Source organism: Procambarus clarkii, chromosome 14 (assembly GCF_040958095.1).
Source record: "Procambarus clarkii isolate CNS0578487 chromosome 14, FALCON_Pclarkii_2.0, whole genome shotgun sequence".
Taxonomy (NCBI): Eukaryota; Metazoa; Arthropoda; class Malacostraca; order Decapoda; family Cambaridae; genus Procambarus; species Procambarus clarkii.
Genome location: NC_091163.1, coordinates 47,352,507 through 47,379,277, shown reverse-complemented (window position 1 = coordinate 47,379,277; position 26,771 = coordinate 47,352,507). Strand labels below are relative to the sequence as shown.

The 26,771-nt window shown below is 42.8% G+C and overlaps 1 protein-coding gene across 1 annotated transcript in view; it reads left to right on the top strand.

Moving 5' to 3' along the window:
- Positions 1-1,913: 1,913 nt before the first annotated feature.
- LOC123749125 (uncharacterized) overlaps positions 1,914-26,771 on the top strand; it is a 90,459-nt gene continuing 65,601 nt past the window's right edge. Inside the window, exons 1-2 of the mRNA XM_069324591.1 lie at positions 1,914-2,251; positions 17,808-17,878. Coding sequence (XP_069180692.1) covers positions 17,873-17,878 — 6 coding nt within the window. The 5' untranslated portion in view covers positions 1,914-2,251; positions 17,808-17,872. The remainder of the gene's footprint in view (positions 2,252-17,807; positions 17,879-26,771) is intronic.

Sequence of the window (26,771 nt, the reverse complement as noted above, 5' to 3'; positions counted from 1 at the left end):
TCGTATCTTGTAACTCTATCATCATTACCTAACCTCAGAACTTTACATTTATCAGCATTAAACTGCATCTGCCAATCCTTTGACCATTTCAAAACCCTATCTAGATCAACTTGAAGTGATAGTGAGTCCTCCTCCGAATTAATTTCCCTACCGATTTTTGTATCATCGGCAAATTTGCAAATGTTGCTACTCAAACCTGAATCTAAATCATTTATATATATTATAAACAACAGAGGTCCCAGGACAGAGCCTTGAGGCACTCCACTTACAACATTTTCCCACTCTGACTTGATTCCATTTATACTAACTCTCTGTTTCCTTTGGTATAGCCATGCCCTAATCCAGCTTAATATAGCACCCCCAATACCATGAGACTCTATCTTTTTAATCAGTCTTTCATGTGGCACTGTATCAAATGCTTTGCTAAAGTCAAGATACACAACATCACAATCCTTACCACTATCAACTGCCTCAACTAAGCTAGAATAAAAAGATAACAAATTTGTTAAACATGAATGGCCATTTATAAAACCATGTTGCGACTCAATTATTAATTTATGTTTTTCAAGATGAAGACGAATTTTATTTGCTATTATAGATTCGAGTAACTTTCCCACAATAGACGTTAGGCTAATTGGTCGATAGTTAGACGCAAGTGATCTATCTCCTTTCTTAAAAACTGGTATCACATTAGCAACTTTCCAAAACTCTGGCACTCTGCCTGTCTCTATTGATTTATTAAATATGGTTGACAGTGGGTCACAAAGCTCCTCTTTGCATTCTTTAAGCACCCTGGCAAACACTTCATCCGGCCCTGGGGATTTGTTTGGTTTGAGTTTTACTATTTGTTTAAGAACATCCTCCCTGGTAACTGCTAAACTCGTCAACCTGTCCTCGTCCCCACCCACATAGACTTGTTCGGCTGAAGGCATATTGTTAAGTTCCTCTTTAGTAAATACAGATACAAAATATTTATTAAAAATACTACTCATCTCTTCATCACTATCTGTTATTTGACCTGTCTCAGTTTTTAATGGACGGATTTACTGGTTGAAGGAAAACAAGGCAAGAATGGCAATTACAAAATAGAATTTTGATATAAAAGGGGGAAAAATATATAAACAAGACTATACAAAACAAACACAAAATGAACAAAAAAAGAAAAAAATGAGGTAGCTTACAAGGGGCTTACAAGTACTCTCAGGTACACTGTAAGTAATAATTTGCATTTTGAGACACAGGCAAAACCAGGGGTACAATGGAGTAAGGGAGTATGGCGAGGCTAGGCAACCTAGGTAATAAATGAAATCAAAGAAAAAAGTTGAATAATAAACATAGACAAATTTAAGCTAAAGATTATTAACAATAAGTAGTTTAGTTATGAAGGTATAATTAATAAGACCTAAAGAAATATTAAAGCACTCAGTTAACTAAGTCCAATAAATGACTAGTAAAAAGTAAATTAAAAATTAATTTAAAAAGTGAAACAAAGAGACTTAGGATACGTAGCCCGCACTAGGTGACAAGGGGGTTAATTATGTTGACTCATTGAGAGTGATAATAAGGTGAGACAAACCACATTGGGTGAAGAAAGTGTTGAGGTTATCCTCATTAGCAATTGTAAACATTTTACCTACTGAAGTCTTTCTCACTTTAATCAAGCCATCTCTAACGAAGCACTGATGAATCACATCTGGGTTTTGATGACGGATTTGACGCAGGCGGTAGAGGAGTTGCTGTCTTTTTCTAGTCCAGCACTCGTTGATGTAGATTCCCTGTCGTTGAGTGATGTAACACTCAATCACCAATGTTGTGCTTTCACAACCCACTCTACCTTCTTCAATATAAATAAATAAATATAAATAAATACATACCGGTAAATAATAAATCAATAAAACACAACATTAGACATAAGTGTGGGCAAAGATCAGTAACCAAAGAAAATGGAAGAAGGAAGGTGGCGGGGAAGCGAGCGAGTGACGTCATCACAACAAAGGTTCCACTATTGGACGTGTACACGACCCGTGAGATAACACTGACGCTCCTCGCCTATCTTAAAGACGGTCTCCTGTGTCCAAAATACCCGCCAAATTGTCCCTCTCACAATACTCACAAGACAGTTGTGGCAGTGTAAGTGTGTGGTGAGGGCACACCACTGAAGACATTGAGGATATACCACGAGGAAGAGACAAAACTGTTGAAGAAAGGAGTCACTGGCTCCACCTGACCACCTTGGGCCACATTCACCAAGGTACTTGGCAATGTTTTTCTTAGCTACTAATGTTTTTCTTCTTAGTGCCTTCGTGGCGGCTACGTCGGTATTCAGGTAGCTACACTAAGAAGAAAAACCTTCGTAACTTTGTTCCGTCATCTAAGTGTACTGTCGACCTCTCGTAACTGGATATAACTCAATTTTTCTCTACTACATAACACTGGGATCGATTTTAATATAAACAAAAGATTATTAGTTGGTGAATCTCGTGAAGAGGAGTCCTTCGTGTTAGTTATATATGCATTCTCTGCTTGAAACTTGAAGTAAATATGTCTTTTATGATAGGAAAATTAGTTTTATAATAGCAAGATATTATACCAGTAGTTATTAAGTAAATAAACACTGGTGAACCTGAAATATGAGAGAAGGTTATGACCCCTGCCTGATGGGAGCATTTACTATCACCAAATGCCCCTGTTCACCTAGTAATCAGTAAGGGTGTACCTTAGCTATACATACACACATTTAATTTATTTTGTTTGGTTTTATTGTGAAAATAAATCTGGGTGAGACACAAAAGATAAATATCCTGCACAAATGATGTTAGGTTAGGGTAAAAACTTCAAAACTTTTCTCATTGAAAAATTAAACCTATAATTATGACTATATGGAATATTAAAAAAAGAGAGAGGGAAGTAGGGGTTCAAGACCTCTTCCTGTTAAACAATTTGGGTGTGTGGAACCAGTAATTATTGCCACTACCTTGGATCACCTATGGACTAATAAAATAGCTTCCTTTACATCTGGGGTAATTTATGACAGAACAACTAACCACTATCCTACCTTCCTCATAGCAAACATTGACACATCACCACCAGAAACCAAGAAACTCTCATTTAGGTTACATAGTGAATCAGCTTTAGGCAATCTCTCTAATGCACTTCACAATATTAACTGGGAATCTGAATTTAATAATACACAGGATATAAACTCATCAACTAACCTCTTTCTCTCCAAAACTCTAAGCCTCTACAACACTCACTGTCCCCTCCTTTCCAAACAAGTAACTGATAAAAGAAAAAATAACCCGTGGCTCACAAGTGGCATAATTAAATCAATCAACAAAAAACATGAATATGAAAAGAAATTTAGGAGTGGCCTAGTTACAAAGGAAGTAGTTAAAAGGTACTCATCAGTGCTTACCAGTATCATAAGAAAAGCTAAACTTTCATATTATGAGACTAAATTCAAAGAAGCAAAAGGCAACATGAAAAGCACATGGAATACCATCTCTAATATCCTAGGAACTAAACAACACTCCCACAACCAGATAACACTCTCTAAGGATGGCCTTACACCATCATCTGACCTAGAAATGGCGAATGAATTTAATAGCTTCTTTTCATCGATTGGTGCTAACCTTGCAAGTAAAATCCCACAGACTCAGACACATATCTCTCAGGCAGCTATCCAAACTCTCTTCTCCTTTCACCAGTCAGCCCGACAGATGTTGTGTCCATCATACACTCACTAAAAACCAAAGCTGGGAACATCAGTGAAATCCCATCCATTGTATACAAGAGTGCCTCCCATGCCCTTGTGCCACTATAGCTCTGCTGTTCAACAAATCCCTTGAGTGCCATACCTTCCCTGATATCCTTAAAAAAGCAAGAGTAACGCCAGTTCATAAAGGAGGTAATCCGGCAGACATAAACAACTATAGACCAATATTGAACCTACCCATACTATCAAAAATATTTGAAAAAATTATCTACAAACAGCTCTACTCCTCTCTCGTAAAATTCGACATTCTTAGCCCCTGTCAGTTTGGCTTCCGCTCCCAAAAGAGTACCAACGATGCAATTATTAGTCTCCTTGATATAATTTACTCAGCCCCTGACAAAAATGAGTTTCCGATTGGACTCTTCATTGAGCTGAGAAAGGCCTTTGATACTGTTAATCACGATTACCTCTTATGTAAACTACATCATTATGGAATCCGAGGCCATGCACTGGACTATATCCAATCCTATCTTAGTAATAGACATCAATGTGTAGCCATCAATAATATAACCTCTCCCACTCTACCAATAACCGTTGGAGTGCCACAGGGCAGCATCTTGGGACCTCTTCTATTTCTTATATACATCAATGATCTGCCTAATGTCTCTAACATTCTGAAGCCTATTTTGTTTGCTGATGATACTACCCTCATCTACTCCAACCCCAACCCACATACACTAAATAATGTTGTTAATAATGATCTAAAAAAAGTCCACTTATTTATGTCAACCAACAAACTAACACTTAACATAGAAAAGACCTACTACATCTTATTTGGAAGCAAATCTACAAATGCAATTCAGCTTCAGATAGGCAATGTAAACATTAGCAATAAAAATGATGGAAAGTTTCTTGGCCTATTCCTAGACAAGAGACTCAACTTCAGTACCCACATACAACACATAACTAAGAAAGTCTCTAAAACAGTTGGTATACTCTCCAAAATCAGATATTATGTACCTAACTCTGCTCTCATCTCTCTATATTATGCACTAATCTATCCCTATCTCAACTATGGTATCTGTGCATGGGGTTCAACCACTGCAAACCACCTCAAGTCCATCATCACCCAGCAAAAATCTGCTATCAGAATAATATCAAATTTGCTTTCAGGCAACACTCAGCCCCCTTGTTTAACTCCCTAAATATGCTAAACATAATCTCACTCCATAAATTCTCTTGTGTCAACTACATTTACAAAACCCTGTTCTTAAATGCAAATCCTGCTCTGAAACTCTTCCTGGACAGATGTAATAGGACCCATTATCACCACACCAGAAATAAATATCTCTTTGATATCCCCAGAGTTAAACTTAATCTGTGTAAACACTCTATGCAAATAAAGGGACCCAGTTTATGGAACTCACTCCCTATTGAATTGAAAAGCTGTCCAACTTTTACATCATTCAAAATCAATACTAAAAAGTACCTAATTTCATCTTCATAGTTTTTCACCTTTTGCCTTAAAATTGCACTGTATTGCTACCCAATCTCCCAACCTTTATGTTCCCAATTTGAACATCTTTACCATTGTGATCATTGCTGTCTTCTTATATGTGCTGCCAATCTGCTGTATGGTGTTTATTAATCTTCTTTATCTTTATCTATTGCTACCCAGTCTCCCAATCTTTATGCACCCAATCTGAGCATCTTTACCATTGTGATCATTGCTGTCTTATATGTGCTGTCAATCTGCTGTATGGTGTCTATTAATCTTGTTTAAATTACCAATCAAGCTGTCAATGTAACCAATCAGAGCTTTAATATAACAATGTGCTCTAATATACTTACTAAGCTCTCTCATCTCATTTTTCTCTTGCAATGTATTTGTTATCATTTATCAATTCTGATAGAAATTACCTACTTAAAATTATCCGTTAGATTAAGGACCTGCCCGAAACGCTGTGCGTACTAGTGGTTTTACAAGATTGTAAATACTGTACTATTCAATGTATTCTCACAAACCCAATGTACCTTCTTGTATATATATAAATAAATAAATAAATAAATAAATAAATAAAAGAAGGCACTATGTCTGGAAGGCTATGTAGCATTAAGGCAGTAAGGTGAGGCAGCTACTTATTTGAGGAATGCTTATTTTATTTACCTTATAAGCTGAGGCAGCCTATTTTATTTGAGGAATGCTCAGCTGATTCCTCTACATTTAGCATGGAACAAATTAGTGTCCAAGACCTCTTCCTGTTACACAATTTGGCTGTGTAACAATCAGTAAGTAATTATCAAAAGAAGGCACCAATCTGGGAAGGCTATGTAGCACCATTGTGTGTAGCAATAAACCTAATTTTTTAACAAATAATGCACCTGTGAGAAACAAATCCTGTCAGCTGTAAAAATATTGATGCAGTTATTTAAATAAAAAATATAATGAAAGAAATATTACTGGTTATTTTTATTCTATCTTTTTGTACTATACAGTACAGTATATCCAAAGAAGTGAAATATTGAGACATAATGTATTATTTAATGAATAATTCAAAAGAAATATGACTTCTGTATTACATATCAACATGAGAACTTAATGATCCATGGTTAACATGATTTAATAAGGATAATATTGGTAATAACTCAAACTATAATTTAAAATCTTTATTACTGATATTTTTGTATTAAGAAGCTTAGGTATACATAGCAATGTGCTGCTACCCTATTCTATATGGAAGATTACACAGTGTAGATAAAAAACTAGCTATAAGTTCATCTAATACTCCCATCTCACAGGATGGTTAGTCATACATGGAATCACGGGAGAAAATACCTGCCTCAATACAAAAAACAAATCAGCTCTGACTAAACAATAACTTCACGATTTTCACAAGAGGTAAGCACTGAATCATGGAAACATTATATTATAACTACAGTACTCTTACTAGTTTCTACAAGACTCCTCTCAAACAATGTATTTTTTTTAACATGCTTAGGCATACACAGCAATGTGCTGCTTCCCTATTCTGTATGAAGGACCATATAGTCCATTCTCTGAAACTCTCCCTGGACATGTAATAGGACCCATTATCACCACACCAGAAATAAATATCTCCTTCATATCCCCAGAGTCAAACTTAATCTGTGTAAACACACTATGCAAATAAAGGGACCTAGTCTATGGAACTCACTCCCTAATGAATTGAAAAGCTGTCAGACTTTTACCTCATTCAAAAACAAAACCAAAAAGTACCTAATTTCATCTTCATAGTTTCCTACACTGTGCTTTAAATTTGGTCTGTATCTAGTGTTACCCAATCTCCCAATCTTTATGTACTTAATCCAAACAATATTACCTTTGTGATCATTGCTGTCTTCTTTTCAGTGCTAGCAATATGGTGTATTGTGCCTTGTAATTTTTGTTAAACTATCATTCAAGCTGTCACTGCAATCAATCTGAGCTACCTATGTGCTTTAATATACCTTCTAATTTCTCTCATCTTTTTTTCTTTGTTTTCTTACCATGTACATTACCTGTTATAATTTTTATAAATTTTGCTAGTATTTACTACTTAAAATTTTCTGTTAGATTAAGGACCTGCCCGAAACGCTGCGTGTACTAGTGGCCTTACAAGAATGTAATCACTATGCTATGTATCCTCACAATCCCAATGTACCTTCTTGTATATATATATTAATAAATAATAATAAATAAATAGTCTAGATAAAAAACCAGCTTCAAGCTCATCCAACATCCTCACCTCACAGGACGGCCAGTCATACATGGAATCAGGGGAGAACAAAATACTTAAGGCTGATCTATTAGCTCCCACTGACAAAATCTGGGTACAGCACAAGAATATCTTCAATATTCCTGAGTGTATGAAGTAATTACAGAGCTCAAAGTGCCTCATATCATCTGGTATGAAGTCACTGTTACTGTAACAGGGCAATCACAGATATAGTGTTGGAGAGTATGTCCTCTCAAGTAAGACTGAAAACAGATTTTTTTTTTTACCCAGATGGTTAAAACCCATGGAACCGCCTACCCGCTGAAGCCGTACCTGCCAAAATCCAGCTAGAAAATATCATTAGGACAATTAGCGGGACTTAACAAGCCCCCGGCTTTTTGTCCTCGTCGAGGCCACTAGATAGTGGCCCTTGGGTAAATTTAGGTAAATATATACGTAAATACTGTAGATACCATCGCTCTTCAAGTCTTGGGAGCGAGAAGGGGAGCTATACACTTATCTCGTAGAAATATGTAGGTAAACAAAAAATGTAACATATTTGTGTACTACAATGTCGGTGCTGGCTGTACAAGTTGAAAAAAACATTGTTTTACTTCGAAATATACTAATTTTGTAAGAAAATTTGACGTAAATATGTCGCAAGTGGTCACGGATAAGCTCTGATATGGCAGCGTCGTGATTGACTACAGCTGTAAGATGAAAAATGTTACCTTCTCTCTGATTGGTCAAACTAAAAGCGTAGTGACATCTAGCGAGACCTAAGTGAACTGCTTAGAAATCTTCATAAGTTTACTTCTCTGAATCGCCCTTTGGCGCGTTCTTAGCCGGCACTTGGGAACCTTCGTAGCAAACCTACTGACGAAGAAATACATGGAGCTTCGTGAATCTAGGTCCTTGTTCCTCGCACTCTCATCATCCACCAGTGCTGACCAGTACTTGAGTGCTGTATGCTCCACCATTGTCTTACATAGGCCTATGCAAGTGTTGGCGTATGGACATAGGCCTATGGAATTGCTGGGGCTTGGACATTGACTTATCGAATTGTTAGTGTTTGGACTATATTGATCTATTCATCGACCTGGAAAGTGAGGGTACTGCCTCTGCTGGTTAACCGAGAAAGATACAGACAAATGTCCAAATACTGATGACCTTCCAGATATTGGTGACCATCCAAATACTGGCGACCGTCCGGATGCTGGCGGCTGGGTAGCGGTAACTGTCTGGATATTGGTGGCCATTCAGGTACTGGAAACCATCTGGATATTGGTGACCGTTCAGGTACTGGAAACAATCTGGATATTGGTGGCCATTCAGGTACTGGAAACAATCTGGATATTGGTGGCCATTCAGGTACTGGTAACCGTCCTGATAGTGGCAACCATCCAGTTACTGGAAACTGTCTGGTTAATGGCAGGTATCCAGTTACTGGCAACTGTCTGGTTACTGGTGACTGTCCAGATAATGGTAACCTTTCAGATGCTAGCACCTGTCCAGATATGGCAACTGTCCGGATACTGGGACCTGTTCAGATATGGTAATTGTCTGGTGACAATTGACTGGTGACTGTCCAAATTGTGGCAATCTTTCAAATACTGGCAACTGTTCAGTTACTGGCAGCTGTTCAGTTACTGGCAGCTGTTCAGTTACTGGCAGCTGTTCAGTTACTGGCAACTGTTCAGTTACTGGCAGCTGTTCAGTTACTGGCAGCTGTTCAGTTTCTGGCAACTGTTCAGTTACTGGCAACTGTTCAGTTACTGGCAACTGTTCAGTTACTGGCAACTGTTCAGTTACTGGCAGCTGTTCAGTTACTGGCAGCTGTTCAGTTACTGGCAGCTGTTCAGTTACTGGCAACTGTTCAGTTACTGGCAGCTGTTCAGTTACTGGCAGCTGTTCAGTTTCTGGCAACTGTTCAGTTACTGGCAACTGTTCAGTTACTGGCAACTGTTCAGTTACTGGCAACTGTTCAGTTACTGGCAACTGTTCAGTTACTGGCAGCTGTTCAGTTACTGGCAGCTGTTCAGTTACTGGCAACTGTTCAGTTACTGGCAGCTGTTCAGTTTCTGGTAACTGTCCAGATACTGACGACCCCTCTAGATACTGTGACCCTCTAGATACTGTGACCCTCTAGATACTGTGACCCTCTAGATACTGTGACCCTCTAGATACTGTGACCCTCTAGATACTGTGACCCTCTAGATACTGTGACCCTCTAGATACTGTGACCCTCTAGATACTGTGACCCTCTAGATACTGTGACCCTCTAGATACTGTGACCCTCTAGATACTGTGCCCCTCTAGATACTGATGACCCTCTAGATACTGGTGACCCTCTAGATACTGTGACCCTCTAGATACTGTGACCCTCTAGATACTGTGACCCTCTAGATACTGTGACCCTCTAGATACTGTGACCCTCTAGATACTGTGATCCTCTAGATACTGTGACCCTCTAGATACTGTGACCCTCTAGATACTGTGACCCTCTAGATACTGTGACCCTCTAGATACTGTGACCCTCTAGATACTGTGACCCTCTAGATACTGGTGACCCTGTAGATACTGTGATCCTCTAGATACTGTGACCCTCTAGATACTGGTGACCCTCTAGATACTGTGACCCTCTAGATACTGGTGACCCTCTAGATACTGTGACCCTCTAGATACTGTGACCCTCTAGATACTGTGACCCTCTAGATAATGGTGACCCTCTAGATACTGTGATCCTCTAGATACTGTGACCCTCTAGATACTGGTGATCCTCTAGATACTGTGACCCTCTAGATAATGGTGACCCTCTAGATACTGTGACCCTCTAGATACTGTGACCCTCTAGATACTGGTGACCCTCTAGATACTGTGACCCTCTAGATACTGTGACCCTCTAGATACTGGTCACCCTCTAGATACTGTGACCCTCTAGATACTGTGATCCTCTAGATACTGGTCACCCTCTAGATAATGGTGACCCTCTAGATAATGGTGACCCTCTAGATAATAATAATAATATAATAATAATTTATTTAGGAAAGTACATACATAGTTGCAGAGTTACAGTACAAACATTGTGTTTGATATAAAGATAGAGGTAGTACATACAATACCTAAAGCCACTAGTACGTATAGTGTTTCGGGCAAGGTGAGGTGGGGAAAACCACTTAGACTAAAACTTAATAGTAATTGAGCTTAAAGTGTAAAATGCATTGAAAGAAAAAAAAATAAAAAAGATAAAAAAAAGAGGGGGAACATGGTAGAAAATAGCCAATATACAAGTTGATCAACAAACAGCATTTTTTTTTTTTAAATAGTAAGACATGAGTTGACATTTAGAAGTAAGGTAGGTTACATGGAGTTAATTAGGTAGTACTTAGTTTTCATCTTAAACTGGTTGAGAGAGGTACAATCTTCGACATGATTGGGAAGGTCATTCCACGTTCTGGGTCCCTTGATTTGTAGAGCATTCCTAGTTTGATTAAGTCTTACTCTTGGAATATCAAATAGGTATTTGTTTCTGGTGTGGTGCCCATGAGTTCTGTTACAACCTTCTAGGAAGCGTTGAAGGTCAGGATTGATATTACAATTCAGTTTTAAATATATAGAGTACACAAGAGAGAGTGTGCAGTGACCTGATATCTAATATAATGGTGACCATCCAGATATTGGTGACCATCCAGATATTGGTGACCATCCAAATATTGGTGACCATCCAGATATTGGTGACCATCCAGATATTGGTGACAATCCAGATATTGGTGACCATCCAGATACTAGTAACCAGACATTGGTGACTGGTCACTGGCAATTGTAGAGTTACTGGTGACTATCCATATACTGGCAACCATCCAGATACTGTCAACCATCCAAAGATATTTTGTGTAATGCATCCTGGTGTTCAGGGACTTTCTTGTTTGACACTCAGACAATTGGGTATGGCTCACAGCAGGTTTCTGGAGTTTGTGTCTCATCCCATTTTGGGTGGATGGCCTGGCTCAGGTGCCTGGCCCGGTGCTGGGGTCTTAGCATGGTGCCTGGCCCGGTGTTGGGGTCCCATCGTGGTGCCTGGCCCAGTGCTGGGGTCCTATCATGGTTCCTGGCCTGGTGCTGGGGGCACCATTGTGGTTTCTGTGTTTTTCTCGTGAGTTTTGTCTTCAGTTTTTTGGAAGATTTTAATTTTGATTCAAAATGAAGATTCTTCATTTTGGAAGAAAATGCAGAATAGAACCAGTGAAGAGCAGGGGTGCCATAGGCACAATCAGAGAACACTGTATAAACATCAGAGGTCTACGGTTGTTCAACATCCTCCCAGCGAGCATAAGAAATATTGCTGTAACAACTGTGGACTTCTTCAAGAGAAAACTAGATCATTTTCTCCAAGGAGTGCCGAACCAACCGGGCTGTGGTGGATATGTGGGCCTGCTGCAAGCAACAGCCTAGTGGACCAAACTCTCACAAGTCAAGCCTGGTCTCGGGCTGGGCTTGGGGAGTAGAAGAACTCCCAGAACCCCATCAACCAGATATCAACCAACCAGGTATCAACCAGTTCTGGTGTTTCTTCATACCTCTATTCCTTAAAAAGAAAGGGTGGGGAAGAGGGTTGTATTCTTTCCTCTTCCAGATACCTATGTGGGAATGCAGGCAAAAGACACTGGCACTGTGGCAGAAAATTCGGGTTAATTTTGTCTCCACCCAACACTACATTGCCTAACTGCTGTCTAGCAAGAGATAAGTGCATGGAGACTTAATATGCCATAACTCACAGGAAACTTCAACAGTAATCAACCATAAATAACAAATTTTCATTGTGCATGTTTATGTATGACCCTGCTGCCAGGCGTACACTATATGCTTAACCCACCTCCACTACCAATCTCCACGTATCTACCTCTGTAAACATTACCAAGTATCTACCACCGTAAACATGTCCAAACCTGGCAACAAGCAAGGTTTGAATGGGCGAGGTGCCTCTCGCCCATTCAACTTGTTACCAAGAGACCCAAATGAAACAACGGCAACACTGGGATCATCGCCAGTGTTGGTAAACACAGCATCTGGCGTTACGACTCTCTCTCCCAGCCGCTGCCAACGATTCAACTCAAAACTCAAGCTGTGGAATTCACTCAATCTATGCCTCCCTGTATAAATTTCAAACCATTGCGGGACAACCCATGGCTGAAGAAACTACACAATCTAGTGCTCCAGCAATTGGAAGCAATTGAGGCTCTGCAAGCCATGGTCTCCCATCAACAACAAACTATGTCCGCCTCCTTTAATCTTCGACGACCAACAATCAAGCAATTCACAGCTTACAAGTTGTAACAAGGGACACAATGGAGCAAATAAACAAGATGACCAGAGAAATGCAACCAGGACAAAGCAACATCCTTCAAAAGCTGGAAAAACAAATAAATCTCCAGATGCACCAGGCGGCCTCTGAAGACGCCTTAGAACAACAACAACTTCACAACTCTGATCATTAGCTCTGCGGATCTACCAGAGGAACTACAAGGTGAGAATTCGCCAACAAAACCCAGATGTTATTAAGCAGTGCTACACTAGGAATGGAACGATCATTGTAAAGAAGGAAAGAGCAGGAAGAAGATATGAAATAAAGTGTGACCAACAACTACTGACCTTTAATGACTGTGGCATATCTGAAAACCAGAATCTTTCCAATGTCAATACTGAAAATATCTCATGAGTGTCTGAGCCTAACCTGGCCTAACCTTGTCCAAGGTGCTGTCTTTTACTCTATTGGTTAAATAATGCTCTCTCATCCATAAAAGTTCCTAACATCTCAGTAAAGTCTCCATGTACTTATGTAAGCATCTACCTCAGTATCTTAGTAAAATCTTACTCAAATGTATTATCTTACTCTGTTATCTTTAAATTTAATGGTATTTTGATTTATATTGTTCACTTATTGGATTTAATTAATTGAGGTCATATTTTTCTTAAGTGTATATTAATTATAGGATCATAACTAAGCTAATTATAGTTAATTATCATTAAAATTATATTACTTTATGATTATTTAAGTCAGTATTAATTAATTAAGATTAACCTTGTATTTTTTTTGTCTTCATTAATTCCATATTCTTATTGAACATTATTCTTGTCAATCTTTATTGATTTTTGTTTTTACTTGTGTATCCTTCTTGTCTAACTACAGTGATCTTTATTTGACTTTTTTGTGTGTGTTTTTGTTATAGTTATTTGATATTTACAGCAGATATAGTATTTTACTGTTGTGTAATTGCTTGCCTTATTGTATCTTGACTCCATTGCATCTACATGCAAGCTGATATTGATCCTCAACTAAATCTGCTCTCACACATCTACAATAACCACCATATTGATCATCACTACTGCACCTATTACACACCAAACTTTGCACAAAAACAAAAACTCCAAAATAACACTTGCCTATCAGTTTTCAACCAAAATGTCAGATCACTTGGTAAAAAAATTTGATGATATAAATGCACTACTCACAGCATTATGTACTAAACTATCATTTATTATTTTAACAGAGACCTGGCTAAGTAAAGACTATACTCAACTTTACTTTTTCACTTATTGTGTTGCATATAATATTACTTGATATTGAATTATAATGCAACTTGCATACATTAAGTATACACCTGATTAATAGTGTCACAATAATGCACACACAAATGTTTTCAATTACGCCATGTATGTATTCACATTTTTCATTATTATATTTACACACATCCACTCACTATTTACAGGTTTTTGCAACATCATTGCACATTTAGAAGTCTTGGAGATAGTGGTAGTCGTTGAAGCAGTTGACAGCGCACAACGGGACTGCACACACTTAACACCATATTTGCACTAGTTTACGTTTCTGTGGTCTCTTTTTTTTTTTTTTTTTTGTTCTACAAACTATGCAATCACGTTGGTCTATATGCACGCTTTCCAGCTGGTGGCAAATGTTTTAGTCTGTGTGCTTAAAAGGCCTCCGTGTAAGTGAGCCTGGGTGTAGCAGTATGTTGCAACACTGGGTTCATGATGGGGTCTTTGTATGCCAGGAATTTCTTTGCCAAACTTTGTTAGTAACTTTGTCACAAGTGTAAAACCAAACAAACGGAAACTTGGTTTACGTCCAGTTTTCACCAGATACATATTGTAGCTGTTCAGCATGCTTACGTCAACCAGATGGAAAAACACTTTTCTCATCCACTTCAATGTTTTCCTAACACACTCGACAGCGCTCACCATCATGTCAAGTGTATTAACCAAACGCATGTTGATATTATAGTCAAGAAGACAATCTGGCTTATATACTGGTTGTTTTGTTACTCGGTTCACCTTGCCACTGTTCACCATTGTACCATCATGAACGGTTGTCAGCAAGTTCACTTCTCTCGTCTTTCCACCTAACTGAGAGTATTTGATCACTTTTTCTTAGCTGGCAGTCACCAACTTCAAGATTGTTGTCAAACACTGGCATTTCTCGTCGTCTTGGCTTTACTGTGCCACACACTCCAGTTCTATTTTCAATCAAGAACCTAGCTAGTAAGGGACTTGTATAGTAGTTATCTGTGTATAAAATGTGGCCCTTGTTCATCCATGGTGCCATCAGTGACTTTACCACACTACCTGAGAAACCATGTTGGTCGTTACCGGGAATGTCTACATTGCTAATACCTGTAGAATACAGAATCATGTGTAACACGTATCCTGTTTCACAGTCACAAAGAACAACGAATTTCAATCCAAATCTGTTGTGTTTGGAGGGAATATACTGCTTGAACCCAACACGTCCTTTGAAAAGCACAAGGGATTCGTCAATCACCAGCTTCTGTGCTGGTACATTGAAATATCTGTACTTTCCAATCACATCATTCATAATATGCCTGACTCTCCAAAGTCTATCAATCTCTGTCCGGTCTTCATTACTTGCAAAATGAAGACACCTGAGGAGTATCTGAAACCTGTTATGGGACATATATTTCCCGAACTAAGGTGTTGGAACAGTCTGGTCTTTGCTCCAATAATCTAAGATAATATGTTTTACACAATGTTTCATCAACATACATAGTGCCAAAAATAAATACATTTCACCTACAGTGGTATTTTTCCAATGCTGTAATCGTGAAAATTCTGTTATATTTTTCCAATGAGATGAGCTGCATGAAGGTTCGTTTGGTGTACAATATATTCCATGAGCGTCTCATCATTAAATGCTGTAAAATAGTCTATTTCACACACGTCCTTGCCAGTATCAGGGAAAAGGTTTGTAATACCATCACTCCACACAAGTACACCTTGTGTCCTGCAAGACGAAACACTGGCACGACGGCGAAGAATCGTTGCACACCATGTACCAGGAGCTGAAGCCTGTCTATGCAAAGTACGGGTGCTATGTGAACATGAGGTAATATCACGTGAACATGAGGGTCTTGGTTCCTCATGTGGTGCCCTGCGGCGGCGCTTGGCTGGGTGAGACGCTGCTGATGCGACAAAATCTCGCTTGGTAACACCACTTGCACTAGCGACAGGCATGGTAACACTATGTTCTGAATCCACCTCATTAAAAGCAGAAAAAAGAGTCACCTTCCTCTGACTCGTCGCCCAAAATATCCTCATACTCTAAATAAGTACAAGAACTGTCTGGTCGTGCACGAATTGGAGTAGACACTGGGCGAGGAGGCACTGGTGAGCGTGTAGGCCCCGCCATGGGAGGAGGCTGTATCTCAAATTCACTCTCTGTGCTACTATCATCGGTCAATTGTGTGTAGTGCTTATCAATGTCAGAGTTATCAATGTCACATTCCTCACCATCAGAAAATAATTCACTAGTTATAATTCACTTAACTCTTAAGTGATTGAGTGGTGTGTGCCCGGGAGGCGTTTGGCCGTGCGCTCGCCATGGTGACTGTTGGGTAACTGAGGCTTTCCATGCGTTGGTGGCGGAGCTGGATTTTTTCAAAATGGCAGCTGTTTACTATAGCCCCTAGGCAGCATGTGGGGGGCCCCCCACTACCCCCATTGGCTATTCAAATCTTGCGCGGTACTTCATTATGTCATATGACGTGATGCGCATTTTTGCGTAAGTTAGTCAAAAGTCATATGACGTGTTTTGCAGCTTAAGGGTTAAGTGAATGAGTATTACCTGATGCTTGGACAAAGAGTGTTATTGTTCATATCCCCAAACCACACTCAAATAATTATAGGCCCATATCTCTAACATCATGTGTTTGTAAAGTGCTTGAACACATTGTCCTTAACCGACTCACGTATCGTATACAGGGGCACCTGTCTCCCCAACTGTTTGGATTTATGCCTGAGGCTCAGTACACAACACTGTTTTCCTGACTACTTCGCTCATATTGAAGCTTCCCCTCAAGCCGTCTTCATCAACCTAGCAGCAGCTTTTGATACAGCAAACAGGGAAATCATGGTAGAACAGCTTGCTGTGCTGGGAATACAAGGAAAATTACTGAAATGGATAATGGGCTGCTGAAATGGTCTAATCGAACAGCATGTTTTGTTTAACCGCTGTACTGTTCTGCATTAAAATATGACAACCCCTTGGTGCACAGAAAATAAATTCTTTCCAAACAATTATTTTCTCTTCTTATATTGTTAAAAGAAGTCTCTGATCAATGAGAATAACTGGAAAAGTAGGACGCTGGATACTCAATTTCCTGTCGAACAGAACACAAAGAGTAACAGTCAATCAGATAAAATCGAGTCCAAGCGATGTTAAAAGCTCTCTACTTCAAGGTACAGTCCTTGCACCGCTACTGTTCCTTATTCTCATATCTGATATAGACAAAAATACACGTCACAGCTTCGTGTCGTCCTTTGCAGATGACACAAAAATCAGCATGAAAATTACCTCTGCTGAAGACATTGAAAAACTACAAGCAGATGTCAACAAAGTTTTCGATTGAGCAGCAGAAAATAACATGATGTTTAACAGTGATAAATTTCAGGTACTCGGGTACAGTAAAAATGAGGATCTGAAACATAATACATGCCTAATTAAACAGCTTGTCTTATATACTCGCATTTGGGTGAGGTGATATGTTGCAACAGTTTTGTATGAGGGTGAACAAACTTTTGACCAACACAAGACAGAACACGGAACATTAGGTATTAATTGGATAAATGAGAGGGAAGAATGGAAGTAACTGCAAAGGGCCTATTGGCGCATACTTACTCTTGATGCTTCTGGTACTCCGTACCAATATAGAACCTGCTCTTAGCATAATACATAAACAAAATTATTACATTTTTCTAAACATTTATTATGTTTTGATGGGAAAATTTAGTTATAGAAACCTTAAATGTTTTATTTCGCCTAATAGGTAATACGGCTTCCAGTCTCTGCTCGGCTACCAAGGACGATAGCAAACACAACTTCTGCCCATTAATGATGGTAAGAACACTTTTATTCTTACTGTACAAGAGGTGAGTGTGTGTGTCATGTTGATGTCATTAACCAGTTATGGTGAGCATATTAATCATGATGTTTACAGTAACTAGTGATAATGACTGTATTTATTATGTTTTCAATAACTAGTGATGGTGAGTGTATTTATTATAATGTTATTAACTAATGATGGTGAGTATTAATCTTGATGTCATTAACCAGTGATGGCGAGTGTATTAATCATGGTGTTGTCATTAACCAGTGATGGCGAGTGTATTAATCATATTGTCCTTAACCAGTGATGGTGAGTGTATTAATCATGGTGTTATTAACCAGTGCTAACAAGTGTATTAATCATGGTGTCATTACCCTGTGATGGTGAGTGTATTATTATCACCCAGTGATGGTGAGTGTATTATTGTTATCACCCAGTGATGGTGAATGTATTAATCATGGTGATATTAACTAGTTATGTTGAGTGTATTAACCCTCTGAACTGCACATAGTGCCTTAATGCACTGAATCGGGGGTGCGCATAACCCCTTAATGCACTCGTAGATATATTGTAGGATTCAAAACTTGGGTACAAGATGGAGGCCTGAGGCTTCCAATGAGCATCCAACAGTTTGAAAAAAATTCCCAGCATGCCTCACAGCCGTGGGCAGACTCATTTTCTGGGGGAAGCCCCTACGGCTCCCTGGAGCTATCCATAGATGATATGGATACCCTAACTATTTTGCATCAGTCAATGTGGGTGGAGTTCTAGGCCTACCGGGGACCACGAGCCAGAACCTGGCCCCCTCAGAGAGGCACGGGGAGCAATGGCCCATAGAAATGCACATGTGATTTGGAGCATTCTATATCTGCCATTGACCGGGACAGGCACCCAGAAAGGTAAGCGCCACAAAACAATCCCCTATTCTGGTTAACAACAAAAATCGACAAATGAGTGGACAGAACTCCCCCAGGAAAACGAACTAACAAGCATGACGTCACACGAGCCGCGTCGCATGTCTGTGCAGCTCCCCCCCCTCCCCTCGAGGGGGAAGGGGGAGCCCCAGACCCCCGCGCCGGCGATCCCCGCCCCAGTTCCTCGGCAGATGGGATAATGCACGGTCGTGTGGCTCCAGCTCCGGTCTTGTCTCAGTGCTGTGACTTGTTTTCAGTGCTGCTCTTACGGTGGTCGTGTGAGCTGGGAGTAGTATTCACAGGTACTCGGGCTGCATGTGCTTAGGGTCACCTTCCCTGAGTGCCCTGTAAGTACCGCCCTTGGGGCTTGGGGTTGCCTTCCACAAGTCACCTTGGGTCTACCTCTGTTGGCTTTTTGCTGCTTGGTGTTTGGCTGCCCCGAGTGTTTGGGGGTTTTACTCCCTTGTTTACCTTGGGGTAAGTGGTAGTTATAGCACTGGTGGGGCGCAGGGTACTGCGTAGCTAGTTTTCACCTATGACAGCGACCGGCTCTGTTCCCTCTGGGTACGTTGTCCACTTGTGTGATTTTTCTTTTATATTTGTTTTTGCCTGGAAGGGGGGTCTGCCTTGTGTTCCCCCCCCCTTATATAAGGTTCGTTTGTGTGGTGGCACCCCCTGCTTCGCCCTCACGGGTGGACACGTCCCGTGGGTTCAGCTTTAGCAGTTTGCTTGGTAGTTTGGGGCGCCGGTTAGCAGTGTCCTGCCTCATGCCTGGGATAACCCTTAGCAGACCCAGTCTAGAGGCCCTGGGAAACCCCGCGGGGGCTCTCGGGTCCGATAGTGGAGACCCTTGGGTCCCCTCTCACTTTGTGCGAGTTGAGGGTTGCTCTGTCCCTTTGTCTCAGGGTGACTCTCCTTGTTTTTGCCTCCATCATGCTGCCTGTTGGGTCGGTGACACATTCGACCCTGAGTCCTGCGAGCTTTGTTGCTTGTTCGTGACTCCATTCACCCAGTCTGCTGATGAATTCCTGTGGGTGCAGGCAACTTGCGCGTTGCAGGGTAGGATGTTGCAACGCGCTCAGATTTGTCGCTTCCCCGGACGCCCCGATGCTGCCCCACTTGTGTAGGGACCCAGACTTGGGGGTTTTGGTCACTTCAGCCTTGGTTCTTCCACAGCCCCCTTGTTTTTCCCCCTCCTGCTTCCGGCCCCTATGCATCTGCAGGCTTCGGGGTCGGGGCGAGGGTTAGAGGTTCTGAGACTTGGACAGTTTCGGGGGTTGCCCCGTCCGGGGTAGCTGCGGAGGCATTCGAATCTGTTCCTCCGGCCGATGCTCCGGGGTCTGACCAGTGGGCCCCTTCTCTTCCAGCTCTCTCGGCTGCCCCGGCTTTTTCTTGTGGGGCTGGGGCTTTGGAGGTCGACTCGGCCCCAGGGCCTGGTGTAGAGGCTCCTGGGGTTGGGGAGGAGCGGCCTTGGGGGCTTTGGGCTCCATTGCGCCCCGCCTGGATTTCCGTCCTTCTGAGCGGGGCTTACTGTTGCGAGGAGTGGGGTTTTCTTTCCCCCCTCTGCGTACGATTTGGGCTTGGGTTCTGCTCCTCCCCGGGTTCGGTTCCGTGTCCCTGTGGTTTCTTCGGTTCCGTCTACCGGAGGTTTTCGGCTAACTGCATCTCTTCGCCTGGTGCAGTTGGCCTTTGCGGCTTGCCTCCTGTGTGTCCCGGAGTTTGCCTCCATACTGGTTCCTTCTGTTCTGGACAGGTTGGGCTCCTTGTAGCCGTTTGGGCTCCTTGTAGCCGTTTGGGCTTCTTGTAGCCATTTTGGGCTCCTTGTAGCTGTTTTGGGCTCCTTGTAGCCATTTTGGGCTCCTTGTAGCCGTTTTGGGCTCCTTGTAGCCGTTTTGGGCTCCTTGTAGCCGTTTTGGGCTCCTTGTTGCAGTTTGGGCTGCTTGTCGCCAGTTGGGCTACTTCTCGCCTTGTTGGGCTCCTTGTAGCCGGTTGGACTACTGTCGCCAGTTGGGCTACTTCTCGCCTTGTTGGGCTAGTTCTCGACTGGTTGGGCTACTTCTCGCCTTGTTGGGCTACTTTTTATTTTTTTGCATCCTGCGCATGCGCCGTGGGAGTTAGTTTTGGTTCCGGGCGGTGTGCACACGTGTTCTGCATCCATTTTCTCTTGGGGGGCTTCACCTCTCGCTCTTTTCTTAATCCAATCCGTGCCCCGTTGCTTTGGGGTGTTCTGGGGTGCCGCTGTGGGGAAGTCACGTGGTTTTTCCCTGCGTTCTAGGATGGGGAGCCTCCTTCGCCGCTCCCCTCCTCTCCAGCATGGGCGCCCTGGCCGCCTCTGGCGGCTACGGACTCGAAAGCTTGAGTCATGGCCCTTCAGCGCCTATGTTCTGCAGGTGAGTTGGTGCGGTTTGGCATCTCCTTCGTCCTGACGCTGTTTTTGTTTTTGGAAGTAGGAATGGGTGTACATACGTCCTTGAGAACGTGGACCGTACCACCCGAGGTGCCTACTGCAGGGCTATTAGCCCATACTGGGCAGCTCTTGTTCTCTCCACCTGATTCCTTCCTCGGTTCACGGGTGTCTGCGGGTAGCCTCATGTCCCTTCCGAGGCGGCTCCTGCCTGTACTCCTCCTGCCCTTCTCCTCTAATTGTCTAACCTTGCTTGAGTTCGGGGCCCCGCCTCCACCTTGTTCCGCAGCGCAATGGTGGGGGTGCCTGTTCGGTGGTACGTTTTCCTGTGTCGAGGGTGTTTTGTGCTCGCCTCCTTGTGCTTGCAGGATTGGGTTCTGGCTCTTTGGTTCCACCTCTTCCCTGTCGTTTGCCTGTCGAGTTGATTCTGTGCTTCATGGGTGCTCTCGTCTCTGCTCTTGGGGCTGTGTATGGGGTCAGGCCAAGTTGGGCTGCCTAATGTGTTCCTTCGATTGCCTGTTACACTGCACATATTTCTTCTACCGTCCCTGTGGATCAGTTGGGTGCTTGGTTTCCGCCTATGTCCCCTTGTGTGCCATTCATGTACGATTTATCTATCTTCTGTTGCTTCCTCGGGGAGTGTGGTGACGTTTTGCTGCGGTTTTGGTATTGCAGCAGCGTGTCAGGGTTGGTTTTGGCATTATGTTCGGCCCTTCCGTGCTCCCTCTGGGGCCCTCCCTCCTTGCTGGTCTTGCTGTGCCAGGCCTGTTTTTTCCATGTTCCTTGGATTCTCTGGTTTGTCCTCGCCTCGTTGTGCTGGCTGGGGATGAACTTGGGGGTCTTCATCTCGCCCCTCGCCTATCCTCTGGTTTCGGTTCAAGTTCCAGAGCCTAGTGGGCTCCCTTCCTTAGTGTTTTCCTGGCTGCCCCGGGGTTTTTCTTGACGCTGGGGCTTTGAGAGGACAGCTTGGCCCCGGGGCCTGCAGGGGGGGTTCCCGGGGCTGGGGTTGGGCTCACGTGAGGGGCCTCAGGCCCCGTTGGTTCCCGCCGGGGTATTTCTACCCCTCTGGGCGGGGCTTGCGGTTTTGTGGTGTGGGGTTTTCCGTTCCCCCTCTTCGCACGTGCTTTGTGGGCGTCGGCCCCTCCCTGGGTTCGGTTTCCTTGTCCATTATGCCCGTTGTTTCCGTCCTGTCGGTGCGTTCTTTTCTACGGTCTTCGCCCCTTTTTTCCGGGATGGGCCTTCTCCGCCATGTCCCCCTCTTCTTGGGGTTTCTGCATGACTTTTGGTCTCGGGTGCGATGGGGTTTTTGTGCCTTCGTCCTTTGTGTTTGTTTCTTTTTGTTCTCAAAGGTTCGGGATGGTTTTGCTACTTCCCTCCGGTCCTTTCTAGAGCTTGTGGGTCCTATTCCTGGCAGCTTCTGGGTGTTTGGCCTTCTTGTTCTTTTGTGCATATCTCTTCTCTTCGCGCTATCTCTGTGCTACTTGTTTTCCTGGGGGCGATTTTGCTCCTCTTCATGAGTTTTTTCGTTCCTGCCCTTCTGCGGGATGTTGGTGCGGGGCGGCTTCTTATGCGGGTTCCTTCCCTGTCGGCTGCACTTGTGGCGGTGGACTTGCACGCTTGTGGCATTTTGGTTTTGGTCCTGCATTTTCTTTTCCCTCCTGGGGCTGTCATAGGATTGGCTTGCGGAGGATGTAGAGGCGCTTGGGGCCGTTCCTGGGTCTGGCACCTTGGTTTCTGCTGCTAGCTTTCGGTATCGATGTTCCTTCTGCGCCGTTTTGCAGGCTGTCTCGTGCGTTGTTTCACCTCCGGCCTGCTTATGTACTGCCTGTGCCGTCCTGGTCTTTGGACAGGGTGCTCTCCTGTTTTTCTTCTCCATGGTGGTTGTGGCTCCTTGGGGTCAGGTTTGCTTTGCCTCTGCTCTCTTTTTATGTTGGTATTGGCCTGTGGGGGTCGTGTGGCAGAGCTTCATGCTCTTCTCAGGCGCAGTGGTTTTTGGCTCCTATAGTCGTGGTCATAGGTTTCTTCGTCTGCAGCCGTTCTCCCTTTTTCTGGTGAATGATGTGCCTGCTGCTTTCCGAAGGGGGTCCTTGAGTTGTCGTCTCGACTTCGTGTTGAGTAGTGGTTCACCGACCGCCTCCCGGGTATGGCCCAGTGTTTTCTTAGGTAGTCTTTGGTGATGTAGCTCCGGGGAGCCGTAGGGGCTCCCCCCCAGAAAACCAGCGTTGAATGTAATGAAACGCCATTTTCTGGGTGAGTCCCAGAGGCTCCCCGGCACCCTCCCGCCCTCCGGTCGGCGTTTTTTTCGCGGTTTTGATATCCAGTCTCAAAACTGGGGCGGGGATCGCCGGTGCGGGGGTCTGGGGCTCCCCCTTCCCCCTCCCGGGTGGGGGGAGCTGCGCAGACATATGGCGCGGTTCGTGTGACGTCATGCTTGTTAGTTCGTTTTCCTGGGGGAGTTCTGTCCACTCGTTTGTCGATTTTTGTTGTTAACCAGAATAGGGGTTTGTTTTGTGGCGCTTACCTATCTGGGTGCCTGTCCCGGTCAATGGCAGATATAGAATGCTCCAAATCACATGTGCAATTCTATGGGCCATTGCTCCCCGTGCCTCTCTGAGGGGGCCAGGTTCTGGCTCGTGGTCTCCAGTAGGCCAGAACTCCACCCACATCGACTGATGCAAAATAGTTAGGGTATCCATATCAGCCATGGATAGCTCCGAGGAGCCTCCGGGACTCACCCAGAAAATGACGTTTCATTACATTCAACGCTGGTTTTTTACTGTAGCAACCATGTCGGACACATCCACATTGAGCTCCCAGTCCCCATTCGGCCATGTTGAGAAAACACTCCAATGTTGAAATGCAGGGCATATTGCTTGGAGATGACCATGCCAATGATATTGATAACTCGAATCTGGAAAAAGATCTAATACTGTACCGGTGTCTGATACTAGTGATATGGATATTGAAGTGGTCGATGTGAAGAGTGTGTACAGTAAACAATTCTCTCACCAGCCTTGCCGTGCCGGTCTAGGTCAACACCATCAGTAGAACAACACAGATGAATATTTGTATATTCCACTGAACATTTAGTACCGAATGCAATTTATTCAAACCAGCTGGGAATTCGTTAGAGCGAGGTTCGTTAAGAGTGAGGATGCACTGTACAGTACAGTGGAACCTCGGTTGACGAATGCCCCTCTTTATTAATATTTCGGCTTACGAGCTCAGTTTCTTCATAAAAATTTGACTCGGTATACGAGCTCTTCCTCGCTTGGCAAGTTTGTTGATACACGTATAGGTCGACCGAGCGCATGGTTCCTGGTTTACCAGTGTCTCCTGCTTAGTGGCATAGTGATGATCATGTCTGAATTCTTTGTGAAGAATTTAATTGTTTTTGTGCTTCTCTTGGGGGAGCCCTTGTCGGCTTCTTGGAGCTATTATGGCTGATATGGATATACAGTGGTACCTCGACTTACGATTGCCCCGACTTACGATAATTTCGAGTTACGATGTAAGTTTCATCGAAAAATGCGACTCGACTTACGATGGTGTTGTTGACTAACGATATTTGTTGGTACACGTTCGGGTCGACCGAGCGTGTGGTTCCCAGTCACGCGTTCCGACCTGCCTCAGTTTACTACAGCTGCCCACTTAGTGACGATCGCGCCTATAAGAAATTCCATGTTTGTGGTGATTTTTTGCATTTTGAACATTAAATTAATTAAAGTAATTATTATATATCATGGCATGAGTCCCAGGAAAGTCAGTGGTAAGGCTCAACATATGAGATCACATGTAAGGATGACCATAGATCAGAAACGAGATCATTTGTAAATATGAAGATGGTGTGCGGGTTGTTGAATTGGCTAGGCAATACAACAAATCCCAGTCAACGATATCCACCAAACTGGCTAAGAAAAAGGACATTATAGGTGCTAAAGTGGCAAAAGGCGTATCAATAATCACAAAACATAGAACACAAACACTTGAAGATGTCGAACAGTTATTATTAATTTGGATACACAACAAGGAGTTAGCGGGTGATAGCGTTTAGGAGGCCATCATTTGTGAAAAGGCAAGAAAATTGCATGAAGACCTTTTGAAGAAAACCCCTGGAACGAGTGATGCAGAAGTGAAAGAGTTTAATGCGAGCAGGGGATGGTTTGAGAAATTTAGAAAAAGAAGTGGAATTCATAGTGTTGTTAGGCATGGGGAGGCTGCCAGCTCAGACAAACCAGCGGCTGAAAGATTCATTGGCGAATTTAAAGATTTTGTGCAGAGTGAGGCATACCTACCACATCAAGTGTTTAATTGTGACGAGACAGGGCTATTTTGGAAAAGATTGCCAAACAAAACAAACATTACCAAGGAGGAGAAGTCATTGCCTGGACACAAGCATATGAAAGATTGGTTTACTCTAGTGTTGTGTGGTAATGCGAATGACGATTTGAAAATTAAACCCTTGCTTGTGTATCATTCTGAAAATCCAAGGGTTTTCAAAAAATATAATGTGTAGAAACACAAAATGTGTGTGATGTGGAAGGCTAATGCTAAGGCATGGGTGACTAGGCAATTTTTTACGGAGTGAGTGAATGAAGTGGTGTGCCCTGCCATCAAAAAATATTTGCAGGAGAACAGTTTGCCACTCAAGGCCCTGCTTCTCCTCGATAATGCCCCTGCCCATCCTCCAGGCTTGAAGGATTCATTGATGGAGGAATTTAGTTTTGTTACAATAAAGTTCCTTCCTCCCAACACCACTCCTCTACTTTAGCCTATGGACCAGAAAATCATTGCCAATTTTAAGAAACTTTATGAGAGGGCTGTGAGATTTTTTTCTACGCCTACCTCCCTTAGGAGGTGGACCTCAAGTTTAAAGAACTGCACACGGCAGATAAGCATGAGTCCAATAGAAAAAGGAAAAGCGGGAGCAAACCGCCAGGCTTCCGCCACTAGGGTGAAAACCTGTCCACATAGGCTGCTGATTGCTCCTAGTTAAACAGGACGTTAAAACCAATAAAGGGTAACCGACGGGTTCTCACAATCAAATATTTGTATTTGATGTGGTGCTATGAATTGGAATTCGAATTCCCAAGAACAACCGTCATTTAAAACATTGCAACAATCGTAATAAAGCAGAACATGGGTGGAAAAGAATGGTTGAAGGGTTGACATCAAAGACCGTTTCTATAACAACAAATGATTTATTAATAACAAGAGACTAAACTAATACAACATCAAGTTTATGTTACTTTAATGTCCATCCAGTGGCACTAAAACAAACAGCTAAAATAGCAATGACTCCGGTCCATTGCTGTGCGGCTTCATACTGAACTAACCTGAACACAGGTGTGCCCACTGACGACGCAATATTGCAAAGCAAAAAATAGAAAAATAATTCACAAGCCTAGTTTACACCACAGTGAGTGATTCGTTACGTTATTGTCTATCCAGTGGCACTTGCAACACAGCTATTCAACAGCCCTTCGCACTGCGGGCTGATACATGAACTAACTGAACAATGATGCCCACTGATGACACAAGCTTGCAATCAATATTGTCACGGCTTCACAGTGAACAGATACTATA